The sequence below is a fragment of the Lepisosteus oculatus genome, chromosome 3, assembly GCF_040954835.1.
Source record: "Lepisosteus oculatus isolate fLepOcu1 chromosome 3, fLepOcu1.hap2, whole genome shotgun sequence".
Classification (NCBI taxonomy): Eukaryota; Metazoa; Chordata; class Actinopteri; order Semionotiformes; family Lepisosteidae; genus Lepisosteus; species Lepisosteus oculatus.
The window spans coordinates 70,180,319-70,194,343 of NC_090698.1; the positions used below are offsets into that span (position 1 = coordinate 70,180,319).

General features: G+C 42.0%; 1 protein-coding gene across 8 annotated transcripts in view; it reads left to right on the plus strand.

Moving 5' to 3' along the window:
- The window catches only part of rasgrf2b (Ras protein-specific guanine nucleotide-releasing factor 2b), a 109,232-nt gene that overhangs the window by 89,030 nt on the left and 6,177 nt on the right, over positions 1-14,025 (plus strand). For 5 of the 8 annotated variants that reach the window (XM_015363667.2, XM_015363677.2, XM_015363708.2 and 2 more), the window contains 9 exons: positions 3,036-3,148; positions 4,517-4,577; positions 5,163-5,192; positions 9,087-9,190; positions 9,630-9,714; positions 10,299-10,496; positions 11,834-11,913; positions 13,347-13,464; positions 13,856-13,924. In XM_015363667.2, coding sequence (XP_015219153.1) covers positions 3,036-3,148; positions 4,517-4,577; positions 5,163-5,192; positions 9,087-9,190; positions 9,630-9,714; positions 10,299-10,496; positions 11,834-11,913; positions 13,347-13,464; positions 13,856-13,924 — 858 coding nt within the window. The remainder of the gene's footprint in view (positions 1-3,035; positions 3,149-4,516; positions 4,578-5,162; positions 5,193-9,086; positions 9,191-9,629; positions 9,715-10,298; positions 10,497-11,833; positions 11,914-13,346; positions 13,465-13,855; positions 13,925-14,025) is intronic. The other 3 variants (XM_015363687.2, XM_015363694.2, XM_006626606.3) reach the window with 1 other exon arrangement.

The window sequence follows — 14,025 nt, forward strand, 5'->3', positions numbered from 1 at the left end:
ACAAAAGAAAGAAAAGTAGTTTCTTAGGTGAGCAGGCAAGTATACCTGAATTTACATTTAACAGAGCTAGCCGCCACCGACAGTACATTTCACCCTCCTGAACAGATTGGTAATGCATGCTTTTTTCACTTATAGAAATTATAAGGAAACGGTGCTGTTTATGCAGATGTGTGCTGAGGCCTGTCGCTGGAGGATTCTGCCTCAGACAGATAATTGATACAATTTCTCCTCTCCATTAAATTCACTTCACATCTGCAATAAAGCTGGATTTGAGAATATACAGGAGGAGCATTTCTGCCAATTGACAGCGCGACTGTTTTCGTTTTTAAGAACATAAGAAATTTTACAAGCGAGAGGAGGCTGTTTGCCCCTTCCCACTCCTTTGGTAGCAGTTAATTTATTTGAGGATCTGACCCTGTCATTTTTTAAAAGAAGCCAGGTTATCGGGAACATAAGGACAAAAAACATAAGCACATAAGAGAGCAGCCTGTTAGCTGTGTATACAGGCAGGATATTAGGTTTCTGAATTGAGCTGGGAGCAACCACTGGAGTGTCAGCAAAAAACAGCTTCTCACAGAGAACATACTGTGCAGACAACATAAGGAACACTTTTATGATGAATGGATGAAGGAATTTACAAGCTCATGAAACGTATTGAACAATGTCTGCAGAAACTGGTTAGATGCTTTTTTTTAATGGAAGTGTTGTCTTTCTGAAAAGAAATTCCTGAATATTCTGCAAACAGCAGGGTTTGTTAAGAGGCACAGCTATGGAAAATAATAAAAATAAAATTGGATTTATATACAGGTTTATGCAGTATCTCAAAAAACTGTCACATATTCTGCACCAACAGACCCACAATATAGCAGATCGGGTGGAGGAGTGAGAAATTGCTTCAGGGGGGAATTTTAGTTGACCCAGGCTGTGCAAAGTCAAGGTGGTTTTTAGCCCTATTGGTGGGATTAACAACCACACTGTTACAAGTATGGCACTGTCATAAGTACTGTAGCCTCCTACTGCTGTGTCCCTGGTCACCATACTGCGTCAATCATCACAATCCACATTTTTGACATGGCTGCTACCTTCCAATTAACAATCCGTATGCAAAAAATGTTTGTAAGGCACAGATATGTAAATCTGAAATGTTAGTTTCGCTAGGTAAGTGTTAAGATCAGGATTTGCAGTGAATTGTGTTTCAAAATATGATTACCTTTCCATCCAACCACAATGGAAAAAGGACATACCATATAACTCCTGAATAAAATAAAGTTTCTACTGTGAATGTGAAATAAAATAAATCGGTTATACTCTTCATTACTGTATATATTTAGCTGTTTAGAAAAATATTGCATCATCTTTGTAATGGGCCATAAGAAAGCTGTAACAATACTGATACGCTGCACAGAGCCGACTCAGTCTGGTGCCGAATCACTGCCACTTTCTCGTGTCTTCATATCACAGGCTTCCTATGAATCCGAGCAGCAGGCAGGAGGACTGTCTAAGGGTAGCTTTCACTGAGCGCATTGTTTTAACCTATTCAGATAAGCTGTGTCCTTTAGTTCCTTCTCAGTTTTTTTTAGCTGCCAGTTTTGTCACTGCTGCAGTGACCTTCTGACTAGTCATCACGCATGGCCCAGACCTGATTATTGGCCTTATTGTTGGCCTCGTGCAATTTGCTGCATACGGCATATTGTCTTACTCTTTAACATTTAAATGCCAGAAACCTAACGTAGCAAATGCAAATACAAGCATTTAAAACTGTCAAAGAAGCTGTGGTTAAACAAGAGTCTGATCTTAATGTACAGCTACAGCTGTTGTTTTTTTTTCTCATTTAACTCATTAACCTGCTACTGGTAATGCTGTTCGTTCTCCGTAGCATCATCCATGATGATCAGTCAAAATACTCTCTAAGTAATTTACTTTCTTTTCCCAGCATTTCTAAACCGACATGGTTAGGCACCTCATAATTGTTGTCTGTCATTCAGCATTCAGCTCTAGCGAAGATGTGACTTTCTCATATGGCATATGAAGACTTCAGATTTGGCGCAGCCAGAAGTAACATACGGACTTTAAAAGAATAAATAGAGATTAACTCCATGGTGAAAATGAAAAGAGAGTAGTTACTTTATTCTCCTTGAGTCTCTCTCACCTGAAGAAGGCTGAACAGCTCAAGAGGTGTGTCTTACCTTTCCCTCCTGCCTCTCAGCAGGGAATTAACCTCTGCTTGCTCCTTCAAAGCCTGCACACTGATGCAGCTCCTCACGGGAGCTGTGTGGAGTTTTTTTTTAAATGAGCGTTTGCTCACCGAAGCCTGCGAGCAGATTCTCAAGATTTGCGAGTGTGCTCACAGTTGGCAGGAGACAAAGATGTGTTCTGAGAGAGCCGCTAATAGCTTATCCTCTTCAAGGAAACACGCATACTGTACTTCAGGATTTCCTTGGTGGTCTCTTTCCTCAAGTACGTTTTAGACAACGGCCAGTGTAGCTGAAAAATACAAATAATAGAAAATACACAGTATACTGTATACGCATTTTGTGTTCATGTGTCAGGCCAGACGTTCTGTATACAGTATGGAGGTAATAATGTCATTTCATAGCTATGATTTATTTGGTTTGCTGGTAAAGGCATATCTTGGTTTCAGATTGTGTTTGGAGACCTTTTCACTATATCTGAATAGGAGATTCTGTTTTTATCTCAGATTTTTACTGCATCTTTCTTTTTTCACAGTTTCTACAGTATATATTGCATCAGATGTTTTTTTTTATTTCACTCAATCACTCGTGGTTATATTATACTTTGTCAGAATGTTAGTATTGTTGAGGATAATATTAATGTGTTCTTACTCATCTGTTTTTAGGAAACACTTTCATTCGTTTTGTTCCTGTATTTTTACTGACCACAGTGAAATGGAGAAACAAAAGGTGTTGCAGCCCAACAGCCCTTCTTTGAATTCAAGACGAGTGAAAAACAGGTCTAACTCCAGTATGTTACAGTTAAATGTCAATGATTTCATAATGACAGCGACATTTCTGCAGGATTTCGAGATGAATGGGGAGTTGAAAATGGGAGTGATCTGCTTGCTGGAAGAAGTACTTCGTGACCCTGATCTCTTGCCTCAAGAAAGGAAAGCAACAGCTAACATACTAAGGTATATATTCTGTACTGCCGACACTATACAGTACTACCTACTGTACACTTACTGTCTACATGTGACCTATACTATATTGCCTACAGGATGTTTGACTTACTTTACTACTTACAGTACATGTGATTTACTGAACTACCTACTGTAAGTATGTGACAAAGGAATGCACTACATGACATGTACAGCATTGTGTGTGTTTTTTTGTGTGTGATCAAAGCATTTCATCACCTATTTATAAAGCAACATAGGCATCCTGTATATTACCTCGATTTTGTGGGATTTATGGCAACTTATCATGTGATTATCCTATACTTAGTAACATCTGAACTTCCGGTCAATGCCAAAACCAGTGCTGGAAACAAATCTAGATTCTAAACGGTTAAAAATGCAGAGAGACAAGTGCATACTTATAAACCTATCGGACTAATGTGCAGACAGCTACATCACGACTGATCTATAAAGTCTAAAACTGCAATGCAGAAAACCACAAGTTAGCACATAAAGTTTAGGAATAAGGAATAATTGCTTTAATTTGCATGTCATCCCAAATTGACTCACACAGCAGATCATCAAGGAGACAATAATACATTGTAATGGGGATCCCCTCCACCACCACCAATGTGCAGCCCCACCTGGATGATGTGACGGCAGCCATAGTGCGCCAGAACGCTCCCCACACACCAGCTCTCAGTTCATCAGAGTGATGAAGCCAGTTCAGAGATTGGCATGGTCTGCCGATAGTGATAAGAATCATTATTAAATTATTAATTAAATACAAATTAAAATACAGTAGAGTCGCAATTATCTGGCCTAAACAGGACCGACAGTATGTCGGATAATTGAAAATGTCGGATAATGCGGAAAACTGAGGAGACAAATCATAGATTAATGGAAGTGCAGTATAAGTATGAAATCTGGTTTATTAATACTAAATGTAATACTGTACTACTGTAATACTAAAACTAACAGAGTACAGAGCTATTGTTAGTTATTATTTAAAAGAGGGGGTGGTTGGGATCTGTCTCACAGACGTGCTTCTCTTCCCTGCGGAAGGGTGTCGCCAGCGTCTTGGTAACATGACTTCGGAAACACAATAGGAAAAATAATCAGCATCACGAGCGCAAAATCAGCGAGCGAAGCAGGTGACACACGGAGAGGCAGAGCAGCATCGGGTTGGGCAAAGTACCGTACATGCCATACACTGTGGTGACTGGCTGTGTCGGATGAAACCGAACGTCGGAAAAGCGAAGGTCGGATAGTCGCAACTCTACTGTGATGAGTAAAGATTTCGTGGAGGGTCAATTCAGTATCCCACCCTAGATATCTGCAAAAAGGGGATATGGATAATGTTTTAACCATTGCTATTGCCAGTGCCCTTTCTCAAGATGACCAAGAGGATGCCCAGCTAAGGATAGAAGACATCCTTCAAATGGTGAGTGAAGTCATTCCGGGAGCCCTGACCCCAGTAATGAACAGTCAGGAGCCCATGGCCATGTCATCTGATATCTGTGCACGGTGGGCCAGCTAGGCATGTGTTTTCAATAGCGGTTTAGCTGTAAATCCGCTGTAACTTTTTTATGTTGATTGTGCTGAAGTTAAAAGGGTTGATGAACAGTACTTGGAAAAACAGCCAGTTCTAAATTCATGCAAACTTACGACACTGTGACTGCATCAAAGTCTCTTTTGGCAACCTCACTGACAAAGAAGTGTGCTGGTGCAAATTCTGCAGTGTCCCGATTTCAAAACATGTCAGAAGCAATTACTAAGCAAGCTGCTCTCCATCGGCCAAAGACTCAGGCAGGATTCCCATTTCGCCATGTAACCATTTACACGGTTATGAAACTTATTTTTCAAATAAATAAATCCTGTCAAACTTTCACTCATGTGTTTGCATAATGCCTGCCCCCATGTGTACATTTCTTTTGAAATCATTTTATCTCCCCTTTCCTGGGGAGAGAATCCTCCCGTTTCTCACAAATAACACACTTATTCAATCTGTCCTTCGACTGTGGATCAGAAAAGCTGCCCCTTCCTGTACTTCATCATGGTAAGCACCGTTCCTCTCTCTGCCCCGAGAGAGAAGCCACAGTCGTTTGGAGCTGTAGCTGTTTGACCTGTACAGTACATGTTAGTTCTACCATCCTTCCTCTCATCCCTATGGAACTGGAGCTCACGAGGATATTGCCACAATCTTGAGGAATAATCGAAGCCCAAGAATGAGATGCATTTAAGAGAGTTTCTTAAGCATTTACAGTGCCTATAAAAAGTATTCACCCCCCCATCAACGTTTTCACATTTTATTGTGTTACAGCATGGAACCATCTATTTAACTGAGAACTTTTGCCACTCACCAACACAAGGTACTCTAATGTCAATGTGAAAAAAACAAATCTAGACTTTTTATAGGCACTGTAAGTAAAGCGAGATTTGGCTTGACTGGCTGGGCTGAGGGGCACGGGACAGGGAGACCGGGACCCCCATGCAGTGAGGAGTGACCAGGGGACAGCTGGGTAAACATGTAGCCGGGGTGGAGGAGGGATACGGGGCGAGGCAAAATGAGAGAAGAGCGATTTGTGTGCTGTATATACAGCATTGAGAAATGACCCAGGGAATGGTTATGATTCAGAACAGCTGGGGAGAAAGGCTTGCTTGCCATCATCCCCCCAGACGTTCAGTTCAGAATTTCCATGTATGGCACTGGGGATTGGGGCAGAAGTCAGCTGCTGGGCTTGCAAGATGCAGTTTAGACATCTCTCATTCCAGTTAAAAAGCTTAAAAGCTTGGCTGTTGAAATGACCTGTCTATCAGAGGCAGCCTTGCAAAAAAACAATGAATTAATTAATAAATGCCTGTTCATCCCAGGCCATGATAAGCAGGCCATGGTAAAACAAACGGCACATTTACTATGCATAGGAACTTAAAATCTGACAAAGAAACAAAAACCTCTCTCTTCTTCGGTCTCCTTGGGTGCCTTCTTCAGTTCTTTACTAGCAAACTGGGAAGCTTAGCTGCATAACAGTTCTCCACAACAGCCGCTCTCTGAAACTCTTCAAAATGCTTCCAGAATATCAAAACTCACAGTTCCTCAGCTCCACTTGCTCAGTCAGTTTGTGGCTTCTTTCCCTCACACCCTCTGGTGCAGCCTAGGTTGCAGAAGATTTGTCCTCCCCAGCGCCCTGCTTTTTAAATTCTCACCCGACCAATTGTCTTGTAGGAAGAGGTCAGGTGACTAAATGCAGCACCTCATTCTTCACAGCATCCTGGGGAATTATTCTGGAGTTATTGGCCTCTTCAATTCACCAAAAATTATCATTTATAATATAGTGTGATGTGGGAGACACACACCACACCTCCAGTAAGCGTCTCAGTAATAGCAGTACTGTATTTGTAGGATACATTTCCAGCACCCTTTGGGTCCTCTGGGTTCTGCAGTCAGATCTGCCCAATAACTTTGAATCTCTAGCAATGTGGCCTCTCAGCTGACCTCTCTACGTAGAGCTCCTTTCAGATCTAGTCTGGTTGATGAGGTGCATTCAGAAAGCATGCTACTGTATATATTTAGTCTCTAGTGCCTAAGAACATCCCTGTGGAAGTGGAGCAAGGCCACTTGAAAATCATCCTGCACCTGAGGCCGAAACCCCTCTTTCCTTCTTCTATATTCATGAGTGAAAGAACAAAAGGTCACAGGCTGAAATTCCTCGCTAGGCCCAGGGACGTTTAATGTTTTTGGTTTTAAATGTGCCTGAGCACATGTGCTTGGTCATTCTGTGCCATTCTGACAATCGCACAGCTGTAAATCTAGGAGATCGCTGCCTGTTTATCTTCAGCAGTATACAGAAGTTGTCACCCATCTCGAAGGTTTGGTGATTAAAATCCATTTCTTATGCGTGTGAAATCAATGTCCACAGTGTAGTTATATGTTGGCTGTGAATATTTACGTAACATTTTCAAAGCACGGCTCTGTTAGTTAATCCTTGTCCACCCTTGCCTGAGTGCCTCAGACAAATTGGCTTTGCTTCTTTGAGGGAGTCGATACACTGGAGGTTTACTTCTAATAAGATAGTGCCATTAACACAGAGACAGAAGGCAGTGGCTCCTCAGTGCCAAATACTGTTATTACAGCTTTTCCCTAGTGTGGCTTACTGATCTCCAGTGGCATGGCGTGTCAGGAGGTGGGTGGCTGTTGGACTTGTGGGGTTGGAGGTACAATACAGGGTATAATCAGTGTCAGAGAAATAAACGTGGTGGATGCAGAGGAAGGTATTCCCTTGTGCGTCTGCCAGCTTTATACAATGACCTTTGCAAAAGACCAAAAATAAACATGAATAGAGCATTCAAGATGTTAGGTCCAATCATTGTTTGCCACTACCTATTCAGATTAAGTAGACTTAGATTGCTAAAGCATTGCTCAATTTTTGTAAAGGTTATGCAATTTTCAGCATTTAAGAGAGATTTCTATTTTTTTTACAAATATCTGTTTAGCTCTGCAAAAGTCTTGCACATTCATGATTCCTGCTGTATCTCATTCTGCCTCTCACCCAAACCGGTGGAAAGAAGCCTATGATGTGAACTCAGCTCTGTAGCAGGTGCTGCTCCTGGTCTTTGTGCGCCCTCTGCAGGCCCATTGTCAAAGTACATGACTTTACTCCATCTTAAAACAGAAACCAGAAAAATGCTGAAAAATTGACATTCATCCACAGACATCTTTTAAGGAAGGTATTATATTACCATTGTGGAAATCTCTATCATTTAAATGAATGTATTTTGCAATTTTGTGCCCCAATTACTGCTGAATGAATTAGCTGTAACCTGAACTTTGGGGACTAGAATGGCTGTTTTCTGATGAGCTTCTACTACAGATATATTAATACAGAGTGATAGCCACAAGTCACAGATAGCGCCGCATGCGACAGGAGATGCCAATTGTCCAGTGCAGTGTGCTAATATTACTTTGAAGTTGTTTTATGTATAATCTGCTAAGGCAAGCACAATTGTATGATCTGTGTTGTATTAATTCAGTGGAATTAGCTCAGTAGGAACAAGCTGAAGTAAATGCCGCGTTGAAAAGTTTTTTAAAAAGCCAAGAAAATAACATTTTGGTTGTGTAGCTTTCTTCAGGTGTGTCAGGTCAACCTTAATAAAAATGGATCTACAGAATTAGACACTCTGAAGAGGCTCCTCAGCTCCAATGTTGTGTTTTTTTCTGCTATCTTTTTTACTTTCAGTGTGTAGTTGATCTCTGCTTCTTCCTTTTTAGCTAGCATGCTGGTCTTTCACAGTGGTGGTGGAGCATGTGTTCGGGGAATTTCTATAGGACTGTAGCACAAAAGGCAAACAGTCCTGCTCTGATATTTCAAAAGGTGTATTCAGGCCCTGCAGGTCAGTTTATTTTCACTACCTTGCACCGTGGAAGCTGTTGCAAAAATAAATGTTTTCCATTGCCAGTCGATGGGAATGCAGACAGGACTATATCAATCAGACCAGCATCGGCATCTACAAGTAGTTTCATAATGAGGACAGAAGTCGAAGCCCCCTGAACCCTTTAGAAATCTTCCCAGCTCAGCAGCTGTTTGAAACCCACCCTCGGACACAAAAAATGTGTGCTTGAAAACATGGAATCTGAGGTTTGTGGTTTATCAAAAATTGGCGAAGGTGGGTATCGGCCCTACAGAATCTCAAAACCAAATCCATCCATCCTCAATTCAGGGTTCTGCAATAACCATGTCTGGATTTTAATTTGAGTGCATTCCTGTATGAAGGAGACTTTCTTACACCTGCGCTTCAGCCATCCTCTAAAAAGCTCCTGAAATGTTTCTGGACAGCTTACCCCAAAGTGATGGACCAGACCAGTCAGTTTAGTCTTGCTTGTAAAGTGTGCTGTGATACAGCAGCGGAAGCAGGGTTTGGGTTGGCCAACACCAGCGTGTCTGTCCTTTCACAGGCGGAGTGCCCGAAGGCCGAGTGTTTCGAGACCCTGTCAGCCATGGAGCTGGCTGAGCAGATCACTCTGCTGGACCACATCGTATTCAGGAGCATTCCCTACGAGTGAGTCCACCAACTTTGCTTAAGGGGGAACTGCGACACTAGTTTTATATTTCGGCATTAGAAAGAACTGGCATTGATGAGTGCATTTCAAACCACAATAGAAGTAAAATGTACATGGTAACCTCTAAAACTTCCAATTTACAGCACAACATAGACAGAATTTTACAGGTGTGCGCAGCGCCATGTTCTGTGATTCAGAACGAACGAAAGTTCGCGATTTTGTGCTTATTTTTAACATTGTAAAATTTTTCGATACAATCAATGAATCTATTTTGTTCCCAATATTTAAGAACCGGTCAGAGAAAGTGGGACTGCATTAACTCATCTATTAATGATAATTAGACATCAGAGGTCACCTGTATCATCAGAGCGTCACCAAATCTACATTCTACAGTATTAGTATGAATGCTCATGTTTTCTGACACTTCTTCTCTTTTAGGGAGTTTCTTGGCCAAGGGTGGATGAAGGTAGATAAGATGGAAAGAACCCCTTACATCATGAAGACAAGTCAGCACTTTAATGATGTAAGTAGGGCCTCCCTGATCTTGCAAGACAGCTCATTCTGGTTATGCTGTACTTAAAAAACACCGTACTTGCCATTTCTTAGAAAATATGGTTTTCAAATACTGTAGGTGTCATTGCAGCACAAGCATTCTAATACACATACTGTACAATTTCTATGTCACCAAAAGTGATCACCTTAGAAATCTGATGAGGTCTGCCAATTAAAAACATCTCGGACTTATTTATTTGGAAATAATTTTTGCCCCCTCCACCCAATTGTATATCTTCTAGACATTTGACTAGTCCTGATCGAGAAACATAAGGATTTGATGATGTATGCAGGAAGATCTGTTTTAGCAGCAGAACAGTGGAAGTCAACAGCATATTTATTAACAATCTGACCTAAAAGTAACCATATACAGTACGTTTTGATAAGGTAAGGACCGAGGACTGGGCCTTGAGGAACTACAGACAGGAGAGGGGCAGGAGGCGATTTAAAAATCGCCCGTGTTTCTTGCTCTGATGCACTGTGCAGCTGGGCTTCCTCGTGATTTAATGTCCGTGCTGTCTGTCTGCCATTACTCCTCCACCTGTTTCTCCTCAGATGAGCAACTTGGTCGCCTCCCAGATCATGAGCCACACGGACGTGGGCTCGCGGGCCAACTCCATTGAGAAGTGGGTAGCAGTGGGCGACATCTGCCGCTGCCTGCACAACTACAATGGGGTGCTGGAGATCATCTCCGCCCTCAACCGCAGCGCCATCTACAGGCTGAAGAAGACATGGGCCAAGGTGTCTAAACAGGTGGGGGGGGCTCGGCCCAGGTCGACTGTGCACGAGGAGTAACAGCACCCAAGAATGTAAAGCAGTGAAAGATGTGTGTTGAGTGTTCAGTCACAGTAAGATTTGGCTTCGCCCACTGGGCTGAGGACAGAGCGAGGTGCACACCAGAGGGCAGCTGCAAGGGTGGATGAATCTGCAGGAGAAGAGGCTCATGTATAGTGTTTATACTTTTTTAAATCGGGGATAGGATGTCACGAATGATTACAAGTAAGGGCAGCTGAGGTGAGTTGAACTTGTCTGCTATCACCCCCCCCAGAATCTACCTATGAATCCTGTTTAATTAGAAGGAGGGGTAAGTGTCCATAAATGTAGAACTGCAACTATTGCCACCTGTTGCTGTGTACAAGTCTATGCTGGGGCCTCCTGATTGTCTGTGCCAGTGAAGGCGCTGGCTGGACTGTGGTTTGAGCTCTGTGATCCTGAGCAGAAGCTCTGAATACACTGTTCTCGCCCTCCCCTGTGTGAGGTAGCGGGGAATGACAATTCATCAGTGCAGAAGAAAGGTTACATACAAGAGGGGGCCATTTGGCCCATCTAAGCCCTTTGTTAATTAGTAGCTAATGAATTCGAAGATTAATACCTGCCAGCTAAGAAGTGAAACACTCTACGGGTTATTCCACTTGGGAGGGCAAAATTATATTGTCATTCTGAATCGGAAAAAAGATGTATGTGCTTAATAATAATAATAATAATAATAATTGCTTACACTTATATAGCGCTTTTCTGGACACTCCACTCAAAGCGCTTTACAGGTAATGGGGACTCCCCTCCACCACCACCAATGTGCAGCATCCACCTGGATGATGCGACGGCAGCCATAGTGCGCCAGAACGCTCACCACACATCAGCTATCAGTGGGGAGGAGAGCAGAGTAATGTAGCCAATTCATAGAAGGGGATTATTAGGAGGCCATGATTGGTAAGGGCCAATTGGAAATTTGGCCAGGACACCGGGGTTACACCCCTACTCTTTTCGAGAAGCGCCCTGGGATTTTTAATGACCACAGAGAGTCAGGACCTCGGTTTTATGTCTCATCCGAAGGAAGGCACCTGTTTACAGTATAGTGTCCCCATCACTATACTGGGGCATTAGGACCCACATGGACTGCAGGGTGAGCGCCCCCTGCTGGCCCCACTAACACCTCTTCCAGCAGCACCCTTAAGGCTTAAGGCATATTTCAGATACTACATATATTAGAATTTCCAAAGCTGGACAGGAGACATTATTTTTCAGAAGCATTTTCATTTTTGAATGAAAGTGGACAATGAAGGTGACGCTTCACCTCTGCTTTCATGTAGACCAAAGCGCTGATGGACAAGCTACAGAAGACGGTGTCATCAGAAGGCAGATTTAAAAACCTAAGAGAAACACTTAAAAAGTAGGTCATTCTTCTTTTTCTTTCTTACAATCCCTTTCACATTTCCTTTGACAATAATCCCAGTTATTTGGTACGGAAGCGCATTGCTTCCACCAAGGAAAAAAACAATCCTCACCCTTATCTCGTAATTCCGAGAAAACTCTCTCGTAATTATGACTTAGTAATTCTCGCATACTTTATGTGCTCACGCAATTGATTGTCATATAATACCTACTGTATATCAAGTAGGTAGTGACGTCAGCATGCGTAGGCTGCAAAGGAACACGTTAAAGGGTTATTCCATGCTGAAAAGAGAAGAAAAGGCGTCGCTCAACAGGGAACCAGCCAGCTGAGCTAAAGGGAGACCTCCCCTCAGATCCCTGCTTTTCACAGGGAAGGGCGGTGACGTCACCGCGCTGGCAACCAGCTCGCACAACCTGTGATGTCGGCCATGTCCGTAACATCACCTATATCACTATGTGCGGACTTACAGGTTTAAGCAGTGGAAGTGAGAGCATGTGCAACTGTTCTTAACGGGACCATCATTGCTTTGATCTCTAAATCCCACAAAACTGGTCCTCATGCTTGTAATGATTCTGTTCATATTTGCTCAAAATTGCAAGATTTCATTATGACCAAACCCCAGTCGAAATCTGTACACATTCTGCTGAAAGTCATTCATTAAACTGAAAGTGCCAGCCAAGTTCATCGTAGCGTCTACATGCGTTCAGTGCACAGCGTAACAGGTTGTACATACACTGACGTAAGCATTGCTATCTCGTAATTACGAGATAATTCATAAAGAATTTTTTTCCCTTAGTGGCAGCAATGTGCTTCCATAATTTGGTATTATTCTGCGAAAACTAAATCTTATGCAATTTCTTTTTATTTTTTATAATTACTTTTTATTTCGTGATGATTTACATCTAGAACTTATGCAAAGTGTAAAAATGTTCTGGTTTAATCTTTTGTTTTACAGTTCTATTTTTGATATAATTATTTACATTATGTCAGCATGGATGGGCAGATCTTACTTTGATTTGTAGGAGAATATTTCATTCTTCTGACTTCATCATGTTGAGAATGCGATGAATGTGTGTCCGAATGCTCACAGGCATCACCTATTTCGACAGCAAATGTCAGCCCATATACAGGGTTTCAACAGGTGCAAGTTTACCTTACAGTTGACCTTACCTGATTTCTTATCATTCAATTTTTACCATGTTTCATGTCTTCTTGTATTTCTTGTGTCCGATGTTCTGGTGTTATACAGTGCCTAAATATATTACAGTACCTGCAATAACAAGTACCTTTAACTGCAATGATGAAACGAGATTTCAGTCAGTGACTGGGGCTCAAAAGTGAGCCGGGAAACAAATTATATCACAGAACACGGAGAGCCAGAAATGCCATGAGGTCGGTTTTAATTGTCATCTGCCTGCTCTGTTTCTCAGCTGTAACCCTCCCTGTGTTCCGTACCTGGGGATGTATTTAACAGACCTGGCATTTATTGAAGAGGGGACCCCCAACTTTACTGAAGAGGGCCTGGTTAACTTCTCCAAGATGAGGATGGTATGAGGAGAACGTTTATTGAGGACTTTAGATCGTTTTGTGTTCCTGCTCTGCATTAGGGTTAAAATATTTGTAACTTAACACAGAAAAATCTTAAATAAACATGTTCCTCTTGTTTCAGTCATGTCTTAAATTACAGTATGTTGCTCAACTTAAGAATTCCCATTTTTTTTATGTCCCGTGTTTACAGAAGTTTCTCATAAGCACTTTTTTTTTCTCTGTGTGTTGTGATCTTATTGTCACTGTTTAAAGTCATTAGCTAAAATTCCAAAAACAACAAATAGCGTCTTAATTTCTGCTGCGGATAATCCAAAAAGGAATGCAGAGTACATAAAGTGCAGATCCACATTTAAACACGTGTTCTTGCTGCTTGGTTTTGTCCCTGTGACAGATATCCCATATCATTCGGGAGATTCGTCAGTTCCAGCAGACCCCCTACAGAATAGAGCACCAACCAAAGGTATCACTCACCTTGCAGTCACCTGCCGGTCGCCACACAGAGTCTACTTTTTATTAAAAATTCTCTGATGTCTGCTATAGATCAATTAAACCAGAAGATGC